We start from the raw sequence: 26,263 nt of genomic DNA, 5'->3' as shown, positions 1-26,263 counted from the left end.
TTAAAGCGATGCAAATGTTAAGATATCAAAAATTATGATCTCGTCATATCACAGATGAGTCTTGAGTACAATAAGTACTGCTGTATATCTTCATACTACAAGTTTTATGACTTCTCAGCATCAAAATAAATGTAAACGTCTTCTGTACACAGACTGTACATAAATGATGGACACTGTGATGTCACTCATTGGTTAATGAAGCCTCAAGCTGCCTTGGGAAATTGGAGGTGGTGAGAGAGGGACGTCGTGAGGCCGACGACGCGACGTGCAACGAGCACGCTCTCTCTGAACTTCCTGTTTCACTCAGTTTGAGCTGAATACCACAACTGATAAACTTGTGAAATCATTCAGACTCAATCAGGTCACTGAGTAAAGGAGCCACAAGTCTTTATGTCCTCCAATCAGAAGGTTTGATGCACTTCTGTGCTGGCTTCAGTTCAGAAACAAAAACTATGTCCATCACTTTACACCAACCACCTTCTTTTTTGTTGTTAATGTTCTGACTTCCTGTGAGCCCCTCCTTGCTCGTTTGTGTGACCTTTAAAACAAAGTTTCAGGAAACGCCCCTCCCACTGAAGCTTGATCGTGGTGAATGTTTACAGAAGGAGGTTAAAAGCCTTTCTTCCCCATCTGAGTTTGCAACAGCTGGTGACAAAATCACAACAGATTTATCTGCAACATTGTAGTTACATTATAGCAGATCGTAACCATGACTACGACCATCAAAGTCATCAAAAAAGAAACATTATTACAAGTTAACATCATGTTACATGTATGTTGTGCTGTCAGACTTTTTTTAGCATTTAAAACATTCAGCGAGCACAGACCTCCTCTGTGGTGTCCACTCCTCACTGATGAGTCACAGCTCTGGAAACGCCCCCGCTGTTGAAACTGGGGCACCTCTTAATACTCTTAATGCACCTGTTTACCTCCATCCTATGATAGTAAACTCCACCCATCTCAGACTCTCTATGCTGCTTCTGTTTGTCTCCAGGGCAGACCCATCTCCACCCACCCATCCACCCTCTCCCTGCCACTTCCCCAGGTGGATGCAGATGTAACCAGAGAGTTCAGAGTCTGATTTGTGTTTGTATTCCTGACGGAACTTTCGGAGGTGTCTGCACCCGTTGGGGGTGCCCCCTGCTGAGGAGCGCACATGTGCGGCAGCAGCTTTGAAGCTGGCGCGCAGGGCGGCACGAGGCTCCGGCCCTGCACCTGAATCCAGGAGCTTTAATCCCACGTTAAGACCTCCTCACGTGGGCACGACCTGAGCTGTGTGACAGTAAACAGCGGAGGGGGAGGAGACGGGGTAGGGGCGGAGCCAGCGTGTCTCGTGCCCGGTTAGTTAGCGGAGCAGCTCGCGGGCAGCAGACAGAGGGATGGTCTCGCGCTCGGCGGCGGGCAGCAGCAGGTCATGTTGTCCGCGCGGCTGGAGACCTGCCCGCGTGTCACCTTCAGCGGAGCGGGAACTGCGGCGGTGAGTGCCCCCCTCGCTCTCTCTCTCTGTGTCCCCGCTGTCTGCGGAGCTCTCTCTACCTCTGTCCCCGCTTCTGCTGCTGTCCTTGGTGTCCGTCCTCTGTCCTCTCCGCCTCTCCGTGCTGCTGCTGCTGCAGACTCTTCTTATTCTGCAACACTTCAAAGATATTTCAAGGCTTTAATCAGAGAAGCGTCAACAGAAAACTGACACAAATATGTTTTTATTTCTGTTTTATTTCAAATCTCATTGAGTCATCTCTGTTTGAAATAACCGGTCACAGAAATAATTACAGATTTATTTTCTGTTTACCTTTTTTATGTTACTGTCACATTTGTGCAAAAGTCAGTGCACTTTTGCTGTAACATTTACCTGAGGGCACAGGTGTGCTCAGGAGCATGAAGCATGGAGGAAACACGATGTTGTTCCAATATCTGACTTTTAATGTCGTGTAGTGATGTAGTGATGTCCGTCTGTGTAGAGTTTCCAGCGAATGTGAGCTCTGATGGTTATTAAACTGCACCCAGCAGCTACACTTTCATTTCTTTCTTAATAACTCTGATAAATTGAATTTCTTCTTATAAATGTTCTTTCTTTTCTCAATGGCGCCTTAGATTCGATCCTGTTTGGGTGATTAGTGGATCTCTGTTTGTTCATAAAGACTTTGATTTATTTTGATGTCAAATTTAAAAAGTCATATTAATTGTGGCTCCAGCTGAAGCTCCTGACGCGTCTCCGTTTCTACAAGATGATCCAGGAAACAGCTGAAAGTTCACACACACGCTCAGACCTGATGGTGTGCACTCGTTTACGTGCTAAACACGGTCGCCTCCTGATCAATACATTTGTGATGTTTCGGAGACTAAATGATTACAAACTTAGTTATTAACAGAGAGTTGTAGTGCTGGAAGAATTAGTTTAATAACTACAGCTAATAATTAAAATGCATACAAAACAAACAGTTTACTCACATCTGATCAGAAAGTTTTATTATGTTTGACTCTTTTTCTTAAATAAAAACATTAAGATTAAGAACATGATGATGTTGTAGAAAACTAACATTTAAACTGTGTTTTCTTTATGTTGTGTGACAGTAAACTGGGTGTTTTTGATCATATAAATATGTCAGAACCAATAAATATGAACAGTTTTAAGAATTTACTTTATTAACCTCTTAAGCCCCAACGCCCCCTGATACGGGGGGCAAAAGGCAGGAGATCGGGTTAGGGGCTTAAGAGGTTAATGCCTGAGGATCATGTGATTTCAGTTGCTCCGAGACATACGAACAGTAACCGACTGAAATAAATAAAATACAAATAAAGTTACAAAATATATACAAATAGCTCAATTCTGAATATGTGTTGCAGATATTAAATATGATTCACATCGTCTGATCTGCTCCTTACTTAATTTGACCCTTCAAAGTAAAAGTCTGTGGTGTAAGACGTACATAAATAAATAAATAGTGAGCTTCTTGTTATTATTGTCGTGCAATAAAAAGAAAATGATCCACACTGCTTCACACGCTCTTTCAGATGCACAGCAGACGTTGTGGTAACGAATCAGCCAATCAGCACATCATCCAGAGCAGCTCCACAGAGAGAGAGAGGGTGGTGGAGTGAGCAGTATTTAAAGTGGGGGGGCTGCTGTGTGGTGTCAGGTGTCGGCTCGTTGTCACATCGCTTCAAAAATAGCTTCGGCGTGTCCAACGGAAACTCTGAGAGGGCAGAAACACCCCGAGCACCCACACCTCTGCTCTCTGTAAAAATAACCTTCAGTGGAAGAAGGGGGCGGGGCTAAACAGACAGCATAGAGCCAGAAGCCTGCTCTTTTGTGCTCCGATAACCTGGATCCTGGTGTTTTATGAGTCCTCTGAATGTCTCTCTGTGTCCCACAAAGAATCTGGCTCGAGGACCCCAGGCGAGGATGGGCGGGGAGGCGTGTCCCCACAAGCTGGGCTCCACCAACCACCTTCGGCTTCTCCTCTACATCCTGATTCCCACCGTGAGCCTGCTGGCCGGCCTCCTGCTGCTCGTCCTGGTCCTCACTGGTAGAGACACACAAACACAGTCTGGCTGATGACCTCTGAGGTCAAAGACTCCACCTTCACTTTCAGTCTGGACATGACCCTGATATCACTCCACCCCCTCCTCTGTCCTCTAATCTCCACCCGTCCTTCTGATTCTTTCTCTCTTTCCTCCCTTTTCCCTTCTTTTTCCATCCCATTCACACATCATTCCTTCTTTTTTATTTGTCTTTTATTTCATTATTTCTCTTTTTACGTTCCTCAGTTTTGTTTCCATTTTTCCCTCCGTCGCTGCTACATCCTCCTTCTTTCCCCTGAGTCATCCTCTTTCTGCCTTCATCCCTCCTTTCTCTCGATGAAGAGGAGCTACAGAGGGATGAGATGTGTGTAGGAGGAGAAGTGTGCATGTGTGTCACCATGACAGCAGGGAGTCCCTCAGCCAATCAGCACGAGGATCAGAAAGAATTTCAAATATTTACGCAGGTAGTAAAAGAGACGCAGCAGCATCTGTCCATCCAGACCTTCACCATCCTCCTCCTCCCCCAGCTATCGTCTTCACCCCCATCACCTTTTCAGCCTCCCCCCTCATCGTTTCTCTTCCTCCACTGGATTTTCCTTCCTTTATTTTCTCGTGTCTGCTTTGATGATTCATTTCTTTCTCAAATGTATTCAATTCAGTCTTATTTCTCTTTCTGAACACACACACACACAAACATTGTCTGAATGAATAAACTTTTTTAATTTACACTAACAGAAAATTTGAGAACTTATTTCATTCTCCTCGCAGTGAGAGCTCCTCTCCTCTTTCTTCTTCGTTGGTTTCTTCTCCCTCTGCAGCTGTTTTTCTTTTGTCTTCTTCTCTCCCCATTGCACACTTAATGGTCTTTGCAGAGCCTCCTGCTTGCCTCCGTCTGTTTTCAGACTTTAATGTGAGGCTGTGAGTGAGAGCCGTCACATTCACTCTTCAGCAGTTTTTATTTCTCAGCCTCCGACTGAACGATGATCCACAGTCACGCTGTGTGCACATCACACCTGGCTCTCACCTGGACGGTGTTGTTGAGTCTCCACAAGCAGCAGCAGAAGGTTTCAGAGTGTTCTTCTGAGCTTTGTCAAAAGCAGCAGCCCGCAGCCTCACATGTGTCCTCATCAGGGGCGTGAAGTGAACTTTCTGCTGAGCGCAGCAGGAAACCAATCACACCGACAGCTTTTAGTGCTCCTGGTTATTGCAGATATCTGCTGCAGGCGTGGGGGGAAGAAATCAGGCTGTTTTTTTAATCGAATCAACAAATAAAAAATGATAAGTTCAGTTTTAGTCAAATTAAAGTCAGTGTGAGAACATCAGCAAATAAAATCTGGTTAATTCACTGCGGAGCTTTTCTCTGGTCCTTCACACCAGCTCACCGTCTGACAACCATATTTGTAGTTCGAGATCTACTGACCAATGCTGCATGCAGGTAAACAGCCTGAGCACAGAGCAAATGAAGGTAAATTGCAGTCTGAAAACCATCGACTATCATTTTTGGATCCATCCTATTCAAGCTGTCACAGACCCGGCGGCAGGGCACACCTGGACAGGTCTATCCCAGGGCGCCATTTCTTGATTTCCTTCCTGAATTTCTTGTGGCGTTCGCTCTGATTAATGGTTCCAGCTGTGGGACTTACACTTTGGCACCAGTTTTATTTATTTATTTGATGGAAGTCAGAGACCACTCACGTTCATTTCTGACTTATTGGCTGACCTGAGGTCTGTGTCTGTAGGCGGAGCTTCAGTAGCTGTTTATCAGTAGCTATATTATTTATATACAGTGACGAGTGTTTCACAGTCATTTGGTGTCGATTTCAGGGAGACACTCAGGACACGTACCCACTGATATTTACAGCGCACCCACAACCCTCCTTACGCTGCAAGAAAACAGCCTCCAAGTGCACGACTTATGTATGCAAACATGTTCCTTCACATACGCGAAGACGTCTCTGTCATAAAACGATGTAACAAACGTGCAAAATGAAAATTCCTCGTTTGATTTGTTTCCACCAGAGCTGAGAGGAATCTCACATGTCGGCAGTAATTCGGTGTTTGAGGGGGTGAAGCCGATGATCTGTCAGTGACTCATTTGTAACATTTATACCAGAAATGCAAATGATGAAACCCACGGCTGTGTAAAAAGATTACCATGGTAACCAGCTCTGTCTGACACGGCTGTGCTGTCTCATTAATAGTTTTTTTTCTTTGCCAGAAATGTCATAAAGACGGACGCGGCCGGGGAGTTGATGAAAAACAGTGCTTTAAAAACTCTAAAGTAACAAAGGGAGGAAGAAAGGAAGGGGTGGGGAGACTCACTGTGAGATCGACACTGTAAGATGTACCGTAACCTCACACCAGCAGGGCGAGGGACAACAATGGAGTCAGTCAAGGAAATATTCAAGACAGGAAGAGAAAAAAGGCAGGAAGTGAAAACAGAGAAAGCCAAAGAGGACCTGACCTTCAAAATAAAAGAGAAATGAGACTCAAAAGCAGAGTGGGGAACACATTTATCAACTCAAAAGCTTCTTTTCCATTGAGAACTTTGTGGCATTTTCCATTCTCGCCATAACTTTTGCTTCTGGGGTCCTTTATTGATGACACACCTGTAGAAAAGAGTCAGCGTGTTCATGGACGTTTAGGTTAAATGTGACCACGCCTGGAGAATACAGACATTTAGGTTTCTATGAAAGCTTTTATATCTTCTAAATTATTAAATTGTCAAATTATTTCCTTAAAACTATTTGAAATTTCGGACTTTTTGTGTGACACCAGACAGCACTCATTCGTTCATGAACTGAAGCCACGCTCATGGACGTTCATGAGCTCAGAATCATCCCTGAACCGCCTCCTATGATTGGCTGATACCCGTGTCTTCCTCTGCAGGTATATTTGGCAGCACTCACTTGGACCCCAGCCTCCTCCCCTCGCCCAAACCCATCGCCGACAGCAACCCTGGTTACCACAGCAACAGCACAAGTGACCCCTACCCCGCCTCCTCATTCACGGTGGAAACCGTCACGTATTCGCCGCAGAACCGCAGCGAGAGCACACCTGTCGCCGCCGGCGTTCCCCCGGTGACCTCTTCTCAGGCTCCGCCCACTCAGCCATACACAACGCCCCCTGATTGGCTTGGCTCTGTGACATCGCTGAGCACCGCTTGGCCGAGCAGCGCCGCCTCTGCGCCCGACACAGGTATGAGGTGTGAGCAGGAAAGATGGAAGCAGCAGGGGGTTGTGGGAAACGCAGCTTTTAAAAGACCTGAGTAATGCCACGGCTAAGGATGAACTACAAATCCCACAGTCCTCTGCAGTCTGTGTCCTTCCTGCTATCCGTCTGTCTGTTGTTGTTGTGTCCTTTCCCGTCAAACAGTAAAATCTTATTAGGCTCCATTAGTGTCGACTGGACGAGTTGATACCTGCGAGTAGCTGCAGAGGATGAGCTGCATTCAGATCTGCTGTCCTCTCCTCTGCTGACCTGACGGGCTGAGAGTGTGTGTGTGCATCTGTGCTGATAAATCGTTTGTTGGGTTGCTATTTTAAAATTCCCCTCGTCTCCGTCTCTCTCTGTTCCTCTGCTGTCCTTCAGTGTCTCTCTGTCTGTTCCCATGTATTAATGTGCAGTCGAGGTGAATGCTAATGAGCCTCAGTCTGTCCCGCGCTCTGATTGGACACTGGACACTCACCAGATTTGGTGGACGTTTGACCTCCTGCCCAGTTCGGCCACCTTGTTAAAAAAGGTCACGCTCAGTGATTAACCGACTCTCTGATGACTCAGATTTCTCCCACTGAGACAACAAGTTCGGCCCTGAAGGTGTCGGCGGTGTCACCTGGCTGTTTGTCATGCTAATGCTAGCTACAAGTGTCTTCTTAAAGCACTGACATTGATGCATCCAACTGTGGACAATCGCACGATCTGATATCGTCGTGTTGGTGTTGTTCCCAGATCATCATACTAAAGGTTGTTCCAGGATCAACATTGCAAGTGACCAATCAGAATGTTGTGATGTCATACTTTTGCGACTTCGGGAAAAACCGGCGTAAAACAAAAAACTGTACTTAAGCTGCGAGAAACCGCCTCTGTCCGCCGATCAACGGACCCTAACCCTTTAATAAACACTAAGCAGAATTGATATTGTCCTTGCAACATTGGAATTTCATAAATGCACGAATGGGTTGGTGCGCAAAAGAATAACGTCACAATAATGTGATTGGTCACTTGCAATGTTGAACCTGGAACAACATTTTCATGATGATCTGGGAACAACACCAACACGACGATATCAGATCACATTGGACGCACAATCCAACCAATTACAGGCGAGGTTTAAACACAGAAAGACCTCAATTTACTATCATTTGTTATTAGTTTTTTGTTATCTTACTAAGTTATTTGCCCCTAAAAATCTCAGAAGGATGGTCTTACTTATCCTGGAAGGCATTAGTTTGGCCTACTGTAAGCATCCATCCAGACGTCCATTCCTTTGTCCATCCATTTTCTTTTGGGGATCTGTGGCAGCAGGTTATTCTTTAAGCTAGCAAAGTTTTCCAGTTACTATATAATCTCTGAATGTACCCTTTTTGCCTATGTCCCCAAAAACCTCTAAAGGACATCCTGATCAGATGCCAAAACTGATTGGCTGGCTCCTGCGAAGGAGCAGCAGCTCAGCTCACCAGATGTTTGCACTTCTTACTTTGTCCCTAACAGTCAGTCTGGGACCCTCCCTGATGTTTCAGTCACTTCCTTTTTTTGGTTGCTATCCTCTCCTCACCCCAACTGGTCATAGCAGATAGCTGCCCCTCTGAGCCTGGTTCTACCGGAGGTTCCTTCCTGTTATAGGGGAGTTTTTCCTTCCCACCAAGTGCTTGCTCAGAGGGGGTCGTCTGATTGTTGGGGTTTTTCTCTATGTTGCTTTGAGGTGGCTGTGATGTGGAGCTGCATAAATTAAACTGAATTTGACTGCTCGTGACCACAGGTGAGGGTTAGATTATAGATTGACCATTACGACGAAAGATTGTTTTTCTTTGATTATGACCATAATATTTAAAAATAAACACTGACATTCCATGAAAATCATGCAGGTGAAAAACACCAGTACAGTTTTGGTTAGATCAAACACGTATTAAACACGGGTGCTCCCATTGGCTTTAGGTCAATCCAATCCAACCCACTGGCACAGTCGAAAGAATTCAACAGTTCCTGAATGCAAATGTTTCTGCATAGATTTTTCAGTGATATTAGGGTCGTTATGGTAATCCCAAGTAGGGCGCCACATCCAACTATTGGCAAATAACCCAGAGAACAAAAGCAAACAGCAAAACAAAATAATAAACAGACAGTAAAAACTCAAATGTCTGTTTCCTGTAGAGCTCCATCACACTCCCTCACTTTCAACTCAACCTTTGCTGCAACACCATGCCTGGATTACTGTAATGACCCGAATTTCACCATTGGAATTCTTTCAATTGACCAAATGGTTCAGGAGTTACGGGTTAGATTTCAGAGGATTCAAATCTGATAACTGTGAGTTTCACCTGCTGGTTTTTGTTGTTTGCCATCATTTTCACAAGATCAGCAAACTTTAGCCACCAGACGCTGCTGGTGCATTTACCTCCAGAGCAGCCATCAAAATTCTCCAGAAGACGCCAACAGAACAAACACAATCCAAGGGACCAGTTCAAGGACTCCAGTTAGCTGAGGCGAAGTCTAGCAGACAGCTAGCAGCAAAGAGTCTGTGACAGCTCTATCAAACAGCGAGGATAAGCCAGTAATAACCCATGTTTCTATCCAGAATTAGGTTTTTATGCCACTTCTCTCACACCAAGCACAGCTTCCATCTGGGTAACAAAACACAACAATGACAGTGGTCAACATCCACCAAACACATCACGTCGTGGGCAACAATGAAGTGAAATATCACTAATAAAATAAAGATCTGTGAAAACCAAACATGCACCAAAAAGCCTAAAAAGTCAAAAGGAAGAAAAAAGACGTTTGTGAGGTACAAATGTCACGTTGTTTTAAAACGAGGCTGCAATGACGACAGCAGCCTGCAGGGGCAGCGTTCAGGGTTTGATCCTCGTGACCTCGTCTCTGTGCAGGTAGCTGCCAGCTGATCGTGGAGCCTCAGTGTCACATGTTGCCCTACAATCAGACGTGGCTGTCCTCCTCCGTCGCCGTGGTGAAGAGCTCAGAGGTCGACATGTTGCTAAGGTAACAGCTACTTCCACTAAAAGTCATTGAATTGTCTACAGACGGCTATTTCATGCTGAAAAGAAGACGACACAATTAATCATGTCAGGGTTTACACTTAAATGATCCAAACGATTCATCGACGAGTAGACGAGTGTTAGCTGAACGCCAGCGTGTGTGTTGCAGGTTCTTCAGCTACCTCAGCAGACTCTCGTGCTACAGACACATCATGCTCTTCGGCTGCTCGCTGGCTCTGCCCGAGTGCATCGCAGCTGACGGCACACACAACAGGTAACGCACACACAAACCTACAGTCAGCTGTTTCCATACGCAGACCTTACTTGGCCTATTTCACAGCCTCTCCAGTTTCCATATAAGCAGCTCGTCGCTGTGGAGGTCGTCCGTGTCGACCTTTCTGGACTTGACCTGGGATTGAAGATTGATTGAAGAGTCTGATGTGAGCTGGAGGGCCGCTCTGACCAGACGACAAACATAAAAAACTAAAAAATATAGAAGCTGTTTATATTAAGAGAAAGGTGGTGAGAAAAAGTCCTGCTGCGCTGTGCAAGCTGTTTATTTGCCGTCTGCTTGTTCTCCACAACACGTCCACCTATTTTAATCTGTCCAGAACTGAAGCTGATGTTTGCTCCTTTACTTGTCCTTATATTATCTGTAAGCTTCTTTGCTGTGACTAGAAAAGCCTGAACCCTGAGTGGACCTTTGAGAAGATTGAAATATGGTCTTATCTGTTTCTCAGATATCACAGTCGTCTCTGGACACTCATAAAACTCGTAATTAGACAATTAGAGCTCAGTGTTAGGTTGCTGTTTGATCGCAGTGTCAAATGTTCTCATCGGCAACACTATCCAGCTGCTCTGCTGCTCGGGGCGAGGGGAGGTCCCAGGGCATTAATAAAGTCAGTGCGCTGCACGCTCAAACAGGTGGTGCCCTTATTATGTCTCAGTTTCAGCTTTTAGCACAGCGCCAGAGGCTGCAGGTGCAAACTCGGTCCAGAGTGAAACAGCGTTTCTTCTTCCCTGTCCTCCTTCCCTAGCATCATGCTTTGTTCAAACAGCATGTTGGATTAGTTTCAGGAGGAAGTTACTGATATCACAGACACAGATTAAAGTGTATCTCTCCAAAGCTGTCAGGTGACCATCAGGAATGTTGGAGGTACCAAAATGCTCAGGTCTTCTTTAAAAGCCTTCCTCACAGTGCCGAGCAGCTTCTCTCAGTTTACCTAAACCTTGAATCTCTAATGCGAATGTTGTGTTTCAGTTCCAGCACGTTCAGCAAAGACTGAACTTCCTCAGCTATAAAACACAAACAAGAACATCAGCTGTTCACACAGTAAGTGGGACAGCAGCTGTATGTGTGTATACGGCTAATAATAACACCCTCCAAACTCAGAGGGCACACACACACCTTCAGTGTCAGTTTCAACTCCAGACGACCTCTGACTGGAGGATTATGGGACTTTTTTAATGATGCTCCCTGACGTCCGTGTGTGTGTGTGTGCAGGACGGTCGTGTTGCCCTGTGCGTCGTTCTGCGAGGCGGCGAGAGAAGGCTGCGAGCCAGTCCTACAGATGTTCAACGCCTCCTGGCCTGACTTCCTGCGCTGCTCCCAGTTCAGCAACACCACCTCTGCTTTGTCACCACCGTCACCACCATCATCACCATCATCACCATCATCACCTTCGCCAACAGGTCTCCTCACGTCACCTGCCTGCTACACACCGCGGCAGATTAAAGGGAAACCCTGTGAGTACAAACCACACGTAAAATCCTTCACTCACCAAAACTGGAGCTCAGACCTCCGCCAGTTGGAAAAATGAGCCAATCAGCTAACGTATTAGCTCAGATAATTTCATTAAAACGTTCTAAAGGCTCCAAACTCAATCCAGAGTCCAGGTCAGGAACTCCAGTTAGCAGCAATCATCCACCTGACCCGTAATAGTACAAACTTTAAGCCTTAAACTTCTTAAAGGTGAATGAAATCTACAGAGACCAGTTTTTGAACTATTTTTGTAGTAAACATGTTAATTTCTCCTGTAAAGTTTTAAAATGGGAGTTTGTGGAAATGGACTTAGACAAGAATAGGATTCGAATCTGAATAAAAGGTAGAGGACCCATGATAGAGCCTTGTGGAACTCCACAACCTGAAACCAGTCTGTGACGCCCTGTTCTCACAGTTAATCTGCTGCTTACTGCACTGAGTAAAAATAATTTGGGTTCGAACGTTTTCAGGTGAGATCTTGGAGTCACCAGTAAATACAGTTTCCATTTACGCTAGCCCTTACGATGTAGCCAAAGTCTTTTTTCCACAAAGTCTCATGTATTCAAACTTGTACAACTTCCCCGTCTGTATATGTGTGAAACTCCGAGCTTCTGATGATGATACTGAGACATTAAAACTGCAGTAAAAACCAACACAGTCACACATTCGTGTCTTCAAACCACATCTTACAAAAACTGAGAGCTACACAACCTGAAGACATGGGAGTTAGCAAAAAGTGGACATGATGTCAGTTTTCACATCAACGTTGTTGTTGCAGTGCGAGTACAGAATGACCCTTAAGTTATAGTTCTGGTCGTGACTGAAAACAGTTTCTCTATCGGCCAAGTGGACATTAGAGGGACTGCAACTTTTTATACGTCATAAATATTGTTGTTGTACATCACTGCTGTGCTCTCTCTCTGATTGGTTGGCAGCCGTATGTGGCGGGAAAGATCATTACTTGTGTGCGACTGGGATTTGCATCCCTCAGAAACTGGTGTGCAACGGCTACAACGACTGTGATGACTGGAGCGACGAAACACACTGTGGTGGGCACACACACACGCGCACACACACACACACACACACGTGAGCACACACGCACACACACACACACACACACACACACACACACACACACACACACACACACACACACTATTGTGGTCTGTGTAAATAGCAGGAAACGTTTCAGCCCGTCGTCATGGTGTTTGCAGGTGATTGAGTGGATGACAGTGGTATGGTCGCGCTGTCACAGAAAGGTGGTTGCCATGGTAATATAGAGAATCTATAGGCAGCGACTATCAGAAAGGCAGAAGGGGAGAGAGAGAGTTTTCTCTTTGTCTTTTAATGTCTCTCTCCCTTTTTGTGAGCCCAGCCTTCTTTTAACCAGCAGAGGTTTATGTGGCTGTAAAAGTCACACATGACAACGAATGAAGGAAGAACGACAAACAGTGAGAAACCAACACAACAGGAAGAACTGAAGAGGACAGGAGGGACGAGAAGATTAAACATGAGACAGTTTCAATATTCATCAGGTCTCCTGTTAGTTTGAAGTTCACGTCCTCTATTTGGAGTCTTTACCTGTTTCCCTATGGAAATGTTATAACAGACAAACTGCACACGAGAGAGCTGATTTCAAATCTACATCTTCTAGTATTTAGAACTATTTATAATTTTTAGGGTTTTAAGAGGTTAAAGACAAAAGAAAGTGCAAAAGAGGCCAGACTTAACCATTCATAAATGTGAAGAAAAGTAAATGTGAAAAAACCCCCCAAAAAAACAGGGAGCCAGAAACAAAACAAGAGGAAACAAAATAATAATAATAATATAAACGTTATAATAATAATAAAAGGTATTCAAAAGGTGGATTGTTAAAAAATGTTCCATTACATCTTTTCTGTTTTTTTCCTCTGTGCTCTCTCAGGAACGTGATTATTATTATGAAGAAAATAAATATCTAACATGAGATAAAAGAAAAAACACATGAAGAAGAAGTGCTGATCATGTGACTCTCTCTCTCTCTCAGTGTGTGCAGATGGCGAGTTTCACTGTAACACGGGTCGGTGTCTCTCGCCCGCTCTGGTGTGTGACGGCTATGACGACTGTGGAGACCTGAGTGATGAGCTCAACTGTGGTAAGACCACACACACACACACACACACACACACACACACACACACACACACACACACACACATATCCATCACAGAGTATCACACACTCAGGGTGACGCAGTTTGGCAGCTCGGGATCAGCTGTGAAATCAGAGAGAGGGGAAGTGTGGACGAGGGGAATCCACCACCTGTCCATCCGACACACACACACACACACACACACACACACACACACACACACACACACACACACACACACACACTTTTGTATCTCTGTGAGGACCCACGCTGAGATAAACAGTCTGAGATCGAAACCAGTTATCATTCCTGCACTGAGGCAACACATCTAACTGGTCAGCTAAATTACAGGAACGATAAATTTCATTAAAAGTGCAGCTGCTCTGCTCATTTTTACCTTTGTATTTCTGTTCTTCATACACTACAGTAGCTTCACATGAGTTCAAAATCAACTGTGACTATTTTGAACCTCTGTGTGTCAGTTCATCCTCGGTCTCGAACAAACTGTAGCTCCTCTTTAAAGCCACCTAACGTCTAAATGATATCACCAGCAGAAGGATATAACAATATCTAATCCCTCTCTGGGACACTAAAGATCCAGGATAGGGAAAAATGTGTGAAAGGGAGCACGTAGAGTAGCGGTCCCCAACCCCCGGGCCTCGGACCGGGACCGGTCCGTGAGTCGTTTGGTACCGGGCCGTGAGAGTTGAGGCTCAGGTGTGAAATGTATAGTTTTCAGGGTTTTTATCGGTTTTCAGCGTTATTTTGTTATCGTTTTTATCGTTAACTCGGTTTTCCTGGGTCTTTTCACGTGTGTTATGAATAAATCTTTTTTTCGGTACCGGTACTAGTTTTATTTTGTTGTATTTATCCGCGACACCTTAAAGGCCGGTCCGTGAAAATATTGTCGGGCATAAACCGGTCCGTGGCGCAAAAAAGGTTGGAGACCGCTGACTTAGAGCATTAAATCAATCAAATGTCTGAGTCTCATCATTTCACATCGTGTCTTTGTTTCCCCGTCCTTTAAATAAAGGCTTTAACTGTAATGTTGTTCACGGTGACCTAGCTTTGTCAGGAAATGGCTAACCCTAACCTTTTACTGATGGAAGACTTAAACACATTTCATTATCACAATCGCTCTAAGTTAATTCAATGCTGTTAATAGAACAGACTCTGGAGGTCGTTCACGTTGTTTATTTTATCTGAGTGTAGCTAATTGCATGTTTGCAGTGTGTGACGTGGCCCGGGAGCACCGGTGTGGTGATGGGCGCTGCGTGTCCAGAGACTGGCTCTGCGACGGGGACCACGACTGTCTGGACAAGAGCGACGAACTCAACTGCTGTGAGTGACAGCTGGCTTAGCTTTGAGACATCAGTCATGTTTATAACTGGTGATTGATCTAAAGTTGTGTTCAAATTGATTTAATTGATTAGGAAAATAGTAGCCATGGCAACTCCTGACTTTTTCCATAGACGACCACAGAAGGATTTAAACTAAGAAATGAGCGGTTTAACTTTATTGATTCGCTCATAATTAAACAATTTACTACTTACACTTTGTTTGCTGCTGCTTGTTCCCATTTTCACAGCTCGCTGAGCTCAGCAAAACTTTCCAGTGGTGCACACTGCCCTCTGGTGGTGCTTTCATGTGGTGCACTACCAAAAAACAGCATCTTTGGATCAGTTAAAAGAATAAAAGAGGAACTGCAGCAGGAACAAATGCACATATAGATGAAAGGACTGAATAGTGAATGTGAAGAAAGCTTTAGCCTCACATGGTTTCCACTCCGAGGGAAACGTGACAACTTGTGAGCGCTCAGCTGATTTACTCTGAGTTACTGCTGTGTCACGTGTTACTATAACTCATCAGAAATGACATGTGTGTGTGTTTGCAGCTTGTAAGAGTCAGGGTCTGCTGGAGTGCAGGAACGGTCAGTGCATTCCTTCTGCGTTTCGCTGCGACGGCGAGGACGACTGCAAAGACGGCAGCGATGAAGACAACTGCACCGTAGACCAGAGTGAGCAAAATCACACTAAAAGAAAGTTCATACAAATGAACCTTTTGACCCAAAAGCTGTTATAAAAGACAGAAGATCGTTCAGATGAACTCAAACATCATAACATAAATCTTAGATCTCTAATGACTAATAATTCATTTTCACAGCTAATCACATCCTAATCGTCACTACAACACAACACTTTTATTTATAAAGCAGCTTTCCTGCACAGAGGCAGATTCTTAAAACTTAAAACAAGTTACAGGAGCCAAACTGTTATATATACTGACTGATAGCTATCAGGTCCTTTTTGATTGGTCTGACTCACTTGGTAAAGTCTCACCTTCACTGTAGCATCTTACCTGTGTGTGTGTGTGTGTTTCCAGGTCAGGGTGGATGTGTTCCTGGTCAGTCCAGCTGTATTGCCACTTCCTGTCAGCCCATGTGTGCTGGCGGCAACGCCGTGTGCGACCCGCGAAGCAACAGCAGCTGCAGTGAGTCATCAACAAGGGCTGTATCCCAATTCAGGGTCTGCAGCCTCAACGATCCTCAAGGGCCGCGTACTCAAAGACCGCTAAGGCCGGAAGTGCGAGGCTTGTGAAACGGGACGGTCTAGCCTCCGTCGCGCTGCCCAGGTTGCCTAGCAACCATGATACTAACAGCTGGAAACGTTTCATACAGCTTTGTTTGACAGAAATGAAGGAGAAAATCTTTTGTTCATTTGTTTGTTTGTTTCTACATGAGCTTTGATCATTCTCTGATTAAGCTCAGCTATTGAACGGCGTATATTTTAAAGGCTTTAAAACCAAGTTAGTACAAACGTCACTAATGTCACATGACTTTGCCGACATGTGGCCAACAGCAATGTTTTAATGTTCTTCGTTATTAAACATTTGCACATAAATAAGTGACATAATATTCAGTACTTACTTAAAGTTTACTCTTCGGGCGCCCCTCATCCGCCGTTTTTTTTCGGCAAAATTATCCACACCCACCGCCGCATTCTGGGATATGTTGGGCCACGAAGTCTACACCGCCACGTCCTTATAATTCAGGGAAATGAAGGACGCATTTGAGGGCCGCATTTCGAGCAGCCTTTGAATTGGGACAGCCTTCGTCGCGTCGCGGTGACGTAATCGGCCTTAAAATGCGGCCTTTAAGGCTGCAGACTCTGAATTGGGACACAGCCAAACTGTCCTCACAAAGATAAATGTGACAATGAGAAGCTTGTCACATTTAACCCTTCATCACCCAAGTATCACACCTGGATTTACTTTTTAATTTTGGCTGTAAAATTACAAAAAACACAAACTTTCAGTTTCCAGTTGAATTTTCTATTTAACCCAAAATGAGGAGCTACAGTAATGAGGTGCACAGATCCAGGCGGTGATGCCTGAATCCAATATCCTAATCTGATACTCCGAATCGCCCAGTGAAGCTCGTCTTCTCTTCTTTCCAAATTTCCTGGAGTTTTCTCCTCTGACAGTAACAGAGTTACTATATATATATATATATATATATAACAACAACAATATACTGTTGTCACTGCTAAAGAGGAGAGAGACCATCCGGCACGCAGTCGTAAGCCATGTCAGGAGTGCCTGGAACATCTGTGAGGCTCCATTAATGCCGACCCATATCCACATGTTTAGGAACAACATCTGCTTCATCCAGATGTTTTTTTGTTTTGTTTTTAAAGATTGTTTCAGCACGATGATGGCAAACCGAATCATTTTGCTCATATTTCAAAAGCAGGTCTCTGACTGTTAAACTGTCCTGTTATTGTCTGAAAACATCTGGAGCTCCAGAGCTTTGAACAGCTGGAATTCTGTATGAAGCAGAAACATTTAGCTCCTGAGGAAGTGGTCTCATCAGTCCCCACACACTTAAAATTACATTTTCACATATTCCTACATGACTTCTTTTTACTTCTCAGCTTTTGTTTTGATATTTTAAAGTAATTACCTTCTAACTTACAGGCTGAACTTGATTCATGCTTGGATGCATTTTAAACCTAAAAATGGAAGTTAGTCGTGTCGCATTATGTGGGTGAAAGTGAGTATTAGTCTTCACTCTGCGCTCTGTGTCCCAGCTCGCTGTGAGCCAATCAGCTTGGAGCTCTGTATGAACCTGCCCTACAACCTCACCAGCTTCCCCAACTACCTGGGTCACCTGTCCCAGAGAGAGAGCTCCGTGTCCTGGGAGTCCTCTCTGTTCCCCGCTTTGGTCCAGACCGGCTGCTACCAGTACCTGATGTTCTACGCCTGCACGCTGCTGGTACCGAAGTGTGACCCGGTCAGCCTGCAGAGGGTGCCGCCCTGCAGGTCAGCGCACCGTCAGCTAGTTCATCATCACTTTATTCCTTTCCTGTCTCCTTCCCTCACTCTGTCCTCGCCCTCTCGCCCTGCAGGTCGTTGTGTCGCAGTGCAAAGGAGAAGTGTGAGTCGGTGCTCAGCATTGTGGGATTGCAGTGGCCGGAAGACTCAGACTGCAGTCAGTTTCCAGAGGAGGGAGGAAACACAACCTGCCTGCTGCCAGAGGCCGGCGTCGACGGTACGCTCCGTTTGTCCCGACGATCGCTGAAACTTTCTGCTCCTCAAACTAAAATCTTCTGTTTAATGTGTGTTTCCGTGGCGACAGAGTGCTCTCCGAGCCACTTCAAGTGCAGGTCAGGTCGCTGCGTGCTGGCAAGCAAACGCTGCGACGGACACCTGGACTGTGACGACCACAGCGACGAGGACAACTGCGGTGAGTCATTTCAGAGTCATCGAGGCCGCTGCGGCCTCATCCAGACGAACGCTTCAGCAGTTTAGTGCAGCAGGTCATGATCTCACCTTTCTGTGCGTCAGGCTGCTCTGAGCGTGCTCTGTGGGAGTGTCCCGGCAGCACAGTCTGCATTAAAGCCAGTATGATCTGTGATGGGTTCCCAGACTGCCCCCAGCTGGTGGACGAGACCAACTGCTGTAAGACTCCCTGATGTCATTATGTTTTGTTCTGGGCGAATATTCACCTTCCTGACTGTATTATTAATGATATCCATTCTTATTTCCTCAGCGGTGTGCAGGGACAACGAGCTCTCCTGTAACAACCATCAGTGTGTCCATCGCACTCTGTGGTGTGATGGAAAGAAGCACTGCTCAGACAGCTCCGACGAGTGGAACTGTGGTAGGATGGTCCCACTTTTAAAACGCTGGGTTGTTCTTTAATATGTTAACATACACCTGAGTGCAGCTTTGGTCCTTCTACTTTACATCTGTGTGTCTGCTTATTTATACTTTCACTAACTATTGATAACGGTGAAACAGCAGAGAGTATTTGTAGCAGGAAGCTGTGCATCATCTGCGTAAAGTGAAGTTCAACATGATAAAGTTGCACAGGGAACATTTATTTACTGGTTTTAAAAAAGGAATTTCGGACTTGACTTATAAATAGGCCCTATGACAGCTGGGATAGGCTCCAGCGCCCCCCGCGACCCTGAAAAGGATAAGCGGAAGTGAATGGATGGAATGGACTTATAAATAGAGGTAGAGCTGGGCAATAAACGATAACGATATGTATTGCGAAATCACTTTTTCTCGATAGAAAAGTTAAACTATTGTGATAGACCTCACCACTCTTGTCTTCTTAAAAAATAAAAAAGAAGAACAGCCAATCCAAATTAACTAGCGCAGAGCCGAACCAATCACAGCCGCAGCGTCTCGACACGTGACTTGTTACCTACAGCACAAGTGCCAAGCCGCACATGTGTATTTGTTTGGGAAGCAGCCAGCCACCGTGCCGCCCGGGTAATGGAGGAAATGAGTGCGCCGACTAGAGAAAAATCAACCGAGAGCGACCGAAGGTTGTCAAAGAGAAAACAGATGATGGTTCCAATGCCGGAGAGATTGTTGAATTCAATTCAATTCAATTCAATTTTATTTATATAGCGCCAAATCACAACAAAAGTCACCTCAAGGCGCTTCATAGATACAGAGAAAAACCCAACAATCATATGACCCCCTATGAGCAGCACTTTGGTGACAGTGGGAAGGAAAAACTCCCTTTTAACAGGAAGAAACCTCCGGCAGAACCAGGCTCAGGGAGGGGCGGGGCCATCTGCTGTGATTGGTTGAGGAGAAAGAAGGAAGAGCCAGAAAAGTTCCGTAGTGTGAAGGTATTTCGGCTGTTTCAAGTCAAACAGAGTAGCGCGCACTGTAAATTGTGCCGAAAGCACGTCTGGAAATACAATAAAGCGGTGCATGCTCAGTCTCTGACTGGAAGCGCTAATTCGTCATTCGGCTTTTGTCAGACTAAAGTAACTGTTAAAACTGTTTGAAAAGCTCAGCTATACAACAAGGAGAGATCGAGAATTTCCTTTTAGTTCTCAGTTTATTTGATATTGACAAAAGTTAGTCAATTTTGTTCTTCTGTAAAACAAACTAAGATTTATTTTTAGAAATAATATTTTGTTTCTAAGTGGAATTGACAATTTAGTAGTTTTGTTTGTTCTGTTTTGAAACTTAAACACTTTAGCGGCTGCCTTTTGTGTAGTTTGCAATATTTGCCTTTATTTATCTGAAAAAGTCTCATGTTCCTTAAGTACATCTGCCCTGTTTAACTTATTATGGGAAATAAATATTTAAATCAAAACAAGCTGCTGATTATTTCACATTTTACTTACAAATATAGTTATTTGGCTTATATCGTGATATATATCGTTATCGCCTGAAATGAAAAACATATCGTGATATGAAAAATCGTATATCGCCCAGCTCTAAACAGAGGTATTTTACAGTATTTCATCTCTGACGAGTGTTTACTCTCCAAACATGCGCTGGTCTGTTCTCTCTGCAGTGTCTCTGTCCGATCGATCGGGCTCTGTGCTGACGGTGTTTAAGACGGCGGCAGAGTATCAGGTCTGTGCAGACGAGTGGACCGACGAGCTGAGCGAACTGACCTGCAACCAGCTGGGACTAGGGTAAGGTTAGTAACACACGCACACGTGTTCGCAGCACTTCAGAGGACGTCATTAAAAACTTTCTTCACATTCAAATGTTTTTAGTTATGATGTGGAGATAAATGAGACGAGTCCCCAAAGTGAAGTAAAAACAAAGAGCAGCCAGTTGGACTTCCTGTCTTGTGTTTCTCACCTCCGACTCCAGCTGCATCATCCTGGACTGCAGCTGACAGGCTCAGGCTGTGGAGTTGGAGACACGTTATTCTGAGGGAAACTCTAAATACATACACAAACCATCTAAAAGTAGTTTTTAGACGTGCACTGCAGGCATTGATCTCTGTAGACATTACCCAGAGGAGCTGGAGGTGAAAACAGATGTCTGACTCACAGATTTCCTGTCAGATTCATCCTTGTAAAAGTAATTATTTGTGGGTTTGTTCTGTGAGAACAGAGCAGGTAATTGTCAGTGTTGTCTCGAGCACACTCCACCCAGACAGCTTCACTGACCTAAAGCAAACACATTGTTTCCTGCAGTGTGAGCTTTTCTGAGTTTCTGATGCAATAAGCATGTCGTGTTTGTCTCTGCAGGGTTCCCTCCTCTGTTTCCAGGGTGCCCGATCAGCCCGGCGTCCAAGGCCGTCGACGCTGGTTACACGTCCACCCTGAGTGGCGCCAGAGGAACGGTTCTGCTCTGCAGGCCCGGCTGGAAAAGAGAAGGTAAGGACCTCGTGGTGAGTCGGTCAAAGAGATCAAACTGAGGCTGATTCAATAAGAGGGCCTCAGTCCAGCTTTGAGTTTATCTGCCAGGCACTGATGTTAAAAACTTTCTTTAGTATCTGGGCCCATCAGGCAGGAAGTGATGTGTTTATAACAGACGTTTCTCTGTCTGTCCTGCAGTCATGCGTGTCACTCCAGGCAGAGAGTTTCAGTCCTGTGTACCAGAGAAGGTAAACCTTCTTCTTTTATCCCTTACTCTCAAATCAGTGTGTTTGTAGAAGCATGTTAAAGTGGACGTGTTTAACTTTTCCCTCATAGTCTTGCTCTGGTGGTGGATGCTCATAAAATAATAATGAGGTCAATAATGGTGCGCTAAGGTTTTTTTTTTCTACTCTGGCTCTGTATGATGTCACAGATCTATATCATTATCTCTGATGTTCCAAGCTTCTGTTTGCAAAGAACATCCATTCAGGGTTTGACTTATAAAGGATGGAGGAGCTAAAAAATGGGGCTGCGCAAAGGCCCAGTGTGAGATAAAGAAGTGTGATTTTGAACTCTGAATTATGCAAAGCTACTGTAGTTGAGTTGAAGAGTCAAACGGAGCTGCTTTGCATGAGCAGGAGTAGATCAGCACTGTCACTCCTCCTGCTACCAACAGATGGAGCTCAAATTCAAAAGTTTAATCTCAAAAATTGTCAAAGCAGCCACATTCAGCGCTGCAGTCAGAGGTCCAGCTGTTGATCAGCATCAACAGCTGGACCTTCAAGGTTTAAGTGTAGTTTGGTATTTTGGAGTTCAGACGTCCAGCTGTTGTCTGACTGATGTTGACTGTGTCAGATTACAGAGATGGTCAGCTCCTGACCAATTATACCGCGTTCTCTGTCACAACCTGCCTGTTGTCTGCAGGTTGACTGAAGCAGACATAACAATTATAGATTGTATATATCACACCGTGATGCAGAGGCCTCATTTTAAAGCCTTTACCTTATAACTGTGTGGCTGCCACCACATTGGAGCCTGAAGTGACGATCTGTTAGTACAATTAACCACACACCAGATATATCAATATTGTTATTATTATTATTATTATTATTGTTATTATTATTATTATTATCATTATTATTATTATTATTATTATTATATTATCATTATCATTATTATTATCAATATTATTATTATTATCAATATTATTATTATTGTTATTATCAATATTATTATTATTATTGTTATTATCATTATTATTATTATTATTATTATTATCATTATCATTATTATTATCAATATTATTATTATTATTATTATTATTATTATTATCAATATTATTATTATTATTATTATTATTATTATTATCAATATTAATATTATTATTATCATCATTATTATTATTATTATTATTATTATTATTTATCAGATAATTGCATTAAAAATGCTTCAAAAAGGCTCCAACTGTACAAACACAGCTCAGGAACTCAAGTCGCTGTCCTGCTGTCAGCCAAAGAGGCCACGCCCCCACGAATATAACTTTAATAATTAACATGGCATCAGAGACCAAGACCGTTTTCTGTATTAGGCTGTAAACATGTTTGTTTCTGGTGTAAAGTGGACTTTTAACACGGGAGTCTCTGTGGGCTGTTGCCCTTTTGGAGCCTCAAGTGGACGTTGGAGGAACTGCAGGCTGTGAGTTTGCTGTTTGGCCGTGATGGCTCATCATAAACAAATCCAGTTTGTCTCTTTGTCGCCGTCAGAGTGCGGTCTACGCCAGGCGGTGGGCCTTCACCCTCACAGGAAGAAGCGGATTCTGGGTGGCCGGGTGTCCCGGCGGGGGGCGTGGCCCTGGCAGTGCTCGCTGCAGAGCGGTCAGAGCGGACACGTCTGCGGCTGCGTCCTCATCGCCCGGAAGTGGGCTCTGACAGTCGCCCACTGCTTCGAGGGGTAAGGCGTCAGGACGTGTCGTCAATGAGCCGCGTGTTATTTTAACCTCGAACACTAAAGGCGTGCGTGTGTCACAGGAGAGAGAGTGCAGACCTGTGGAAGGTGGTGCTGGGCATCAACAACCTGGACCACCCGGGAGGTCACAGTCAGAGCCGAGGGGTGCGCTCCATCGTCGTGCACCCGCGCTACAACCGGGCGGTGGTGGACTACGACATCAGTATAGTGGAGCTGGACTCTGAGGTCAGAGCGTGCTGCTGCACAGGATCGAGTATCAGCTGTAGTCGCACTGGACTGATGAGGCGTGTTAATGTTTGCAGATCGAGGAGACGGCCTTCGTCAGACCGGTGTGTCTGCCTCAGCCGGGCCAGCTGCCTTTACCCGACTCCTACTGTTACATCACCGGCTGGGGTCACATGGGCAACAGGAGTGAGTACACACACTTCCCTCTTTGGCCGTATCCCACTCCTACTCTTAGACTAAACTCGCTTTTTGTAGTAGGCACGCACACATCTTTCAATCATTTTTCATCTACCAGAGTTTTATTCTCGTCACGTAGAGTCGGTGCATTTAGACTTTGCAGAGTGCTGCTCTCTGTCTTCATCTGCTGGTTGAAAAACATCAGGCTGGCAGCTCTTTTTGAAAGCAGGAAGAATGAGCCGAGTCAGAGTTTCTGCTCTCGTTATTCAGACGTCACTCTGAGAGAGAGTGGATATAACTCACTTCCTCATGCTGCTCTGTGCTCAAGCGCTCTAAATCGAGACTCCATCACCGTGAAAGTTACATAAACTTGAAATCACGCAGCTTGGTTTGAAACTACAAACCTTTCTCCTGCTTGTAAAGTTGTAACTGATGTTTCATTAAACTCTCAAACTGGTTTCATTCATTTCAGATTAGCGAGCAGTTAAGCAAGAAAACTCTGCGCGTAGCTTACCAAAGATATTGTGTGGATTGAAATGAGCTTGGAGCGCGTCTGGTCTCACTGTTGCACCCACACGTGTGTCACAGGACCGACGCCGATCCTGGGAATGCTCCAGGCGTGGCCGGGTCGCGTTCCAGCTCCGATGCAGCTGCTGCAGCTGGTCGTTTCCACTCAGGAAAATATTCGAGTTTCCACCAGATACACACCAGCATGTTTCAGGGTCACACAGTGGCTCCAAAAATAACACCAAGTCTAGGTGTTAGGTTTTTCAGTCTCCATGATCATAATCATAATCTGCCTTTTCACTCAATAAGTGCTCAAACGCTTTCTACTTCACGTCTCAATCACCCATGCACTCATGCAGCTTTTACATTTACACACTTAGACACCAGTGGATGCATCAGGGGCAACTTGGAACGACATAAAAGACGTGCTTTTGTTAGTCGCCAAGAGCGTCCTCCATGTGAAAACAGCGTTCGTTCTTTCTGATCTTTGAGCTTTAACGTCCTTTGAAAGGAGCGCTCAGAGTACTTCCAGATCCTGAGCGCTCTCATTATATTTAAAGCCTCCTCTTCGTCCTGTGTGTTTGTGTGCAGTGCCCTTTAAACTGCAGGAAGGGGAGGTCCGGATCATCTCTCTGTCTCAGTGTCAGTCCTACTTCGACATGAAGACCATCACTCCCAGAATGCTTTGTGCCGGCTATGAAGCTGGAACCGTCGACTCCTGCATGGTAACATCTGCACCCACATTAGTGTGTAAGTACCGAGCCCACACAGTTTCTCAGTGTGTGTGTGTTTAACGTGTGTGTTCAGGGCGACAGCGGCGGCCCACTGGTGTGCGAGGAGAGCAGCGGCCGCTGGACGCTGTTCGGCCTGACGTCGTGGGGCAGCGTGTGCTTCAGTAAAGTGCTCGGACCCGGGGTTTACAGCAACGTCACGCACTTCACCCCCTGGATCCAACAGCAGATCTACATCCACACATACCTGACCGACTGACACATACGCTCACTCGCCCGACACTTCCTGCTCCAAGCTCTCGTTCATTCCAGAAGGAAGTGATGTCATCGTCAGCCACAACACACGTTCGGTTCCTTAACCTGTGCCTATACTGATAGCTTCAGACGCTGTGTGAGCAGCTCGCTGATGTTGTCGGTGATTGAAAGCTACATCCATACAATCACTGAACTCTGACCTTATTGTTTTCATTACTCGACACATTCACACCTACAAACATCACAGGAACAAAAACTGTGACGGTTAACCAACGCTCAGTGCTTCATGCTGGACTTTACACTAAGATACTTTTAAATTATGTAGTTCGAACCAAACATTAAACTGAAAAACCGACAAAGCGTCAAAGACGGCAGTTCCTCTGCTGGGCTTCATCTCAGCTAACTGAAGTCGCAGAAAACACCCACTTTTCAATTCAGTTTATTTCAGTTCAACTTTATTTATATAGAACCAAATCACAACAACAGATACATCAAGATGCTTTATATTGTAAGGTAAACAAACTTGAATCCTGAGCAATGAAACAGTAAACTGTTTAAACTCCATCATGAGACATTCAGCAGTGGTTTCGTTTTGCTTCTGTCACAAACTACACTATCCTCACACAGACCTAACAGCTGCTCAAAGTGAAACTGGTTAAAAAGATGCTGCTCAAAACCTCTAGTTTGACCAGTTCAACCAGTCCAAGCCAAACAGATTGCAAAGGTTACATCGAAGCTTGTCTGCAACTGCTCACCAAGCAGAAGGAAAACGTAAAAGTGTTTGACGCGCAGTCGGCGAGTAGTTGCAGGTTGGAGGTTGCGAACCAGCCTCCAGGCTTGAGTGAGGACTTAGAGCAGTAGTTCAAACTCAACGTTGTGATGTTCATGTGTATCAGATGGCACATGGTCTGTTTCCAAGAACTCCATAAACTTCTGGTTCAAACTTTAAATCAGCATTAAAGCAGAAAAACTCCATTTCAGTCATTTTCTCCGGCTACTTTGCCGGAAATACTCCTCAAGATTTCTGAAGAAGGTTGTCTTAAGGAGGAGCTGAAACAGCTTGTTTCAGACATAAGTTAAAGAAGGATTATTATAAAGTGTGACTCATGCACAGCTACTCTAGAAACATCAAGGAATACAAATAT

General features: G+C 44.8%; 1 protein-coding gene across 1 annotated transcript; it reads left to right on the top strand.

Annotated features, from left to right (window-relative positions):
• Positions 1–1,360: 1,360 nt before the first annotated feature.
• corin (corin, serine peptidase) lies at positions 1,361–25,457 on the top strand. Its single transcript, XM_087831796.1, has 24 exons — positions 1,361–1,477; positions 3,374–3,524; positions 6,409–6,717; positions 9,624–9,735; positions 9,901–10,005; positions 11,236–11,477; positions 12,429–12,542; positions 13,523–13,630; positions 14,858–14,968; positions 15,522–15,644; positions 16,010–16,117; positions 17,716–17,947; positions 18,034–18,176; positions 18,264–18,371; positions 18,473–18,586; positions 18,678–18,788; positions 20,457–20,580; positions 21,148–21,276; positions 21,457–21,506; positions 23,022–23,208; positions 23,286–23,448; positions 23,526–23,634; positions 24,724–24,857; positions 24,940–25,457. The coding sequence occupies exons 1-24, from the start codon at positions 1,415–1,417 to the stop codon at positions 25,120–25,122; spliced, it is 3,333 nt and encodes a 1,110-aa protein (XP_087687922.1). The 5' UTR covers positions 1,361–1,414; the 3' UTR covers positions 25,123–25,457.
• The last annotated feature ends 806 nt before the right edge of the window (positions 25,458–26,263 follow it).

This window comes from Neolamprologus brichardi, chromosome 3 (genome assembly GCF_056152115.1).
Source record: "Neolamprologus brichardi isolate AB-2024 chromosome 3, ASM5615211v1, whole genome shotgun sequence".
NCBI lineage: Eukaryota > Metazoa > Chordata > Actinopteri > Cichliformes > Cichlidae > Neolamprologus > Neolamprologus brichardi.
The sequence above is the reverse complement of the archived record's forward strand: the minus strand, read 5'-3'. Positions and strand labels throughout refer to the sequence as shown.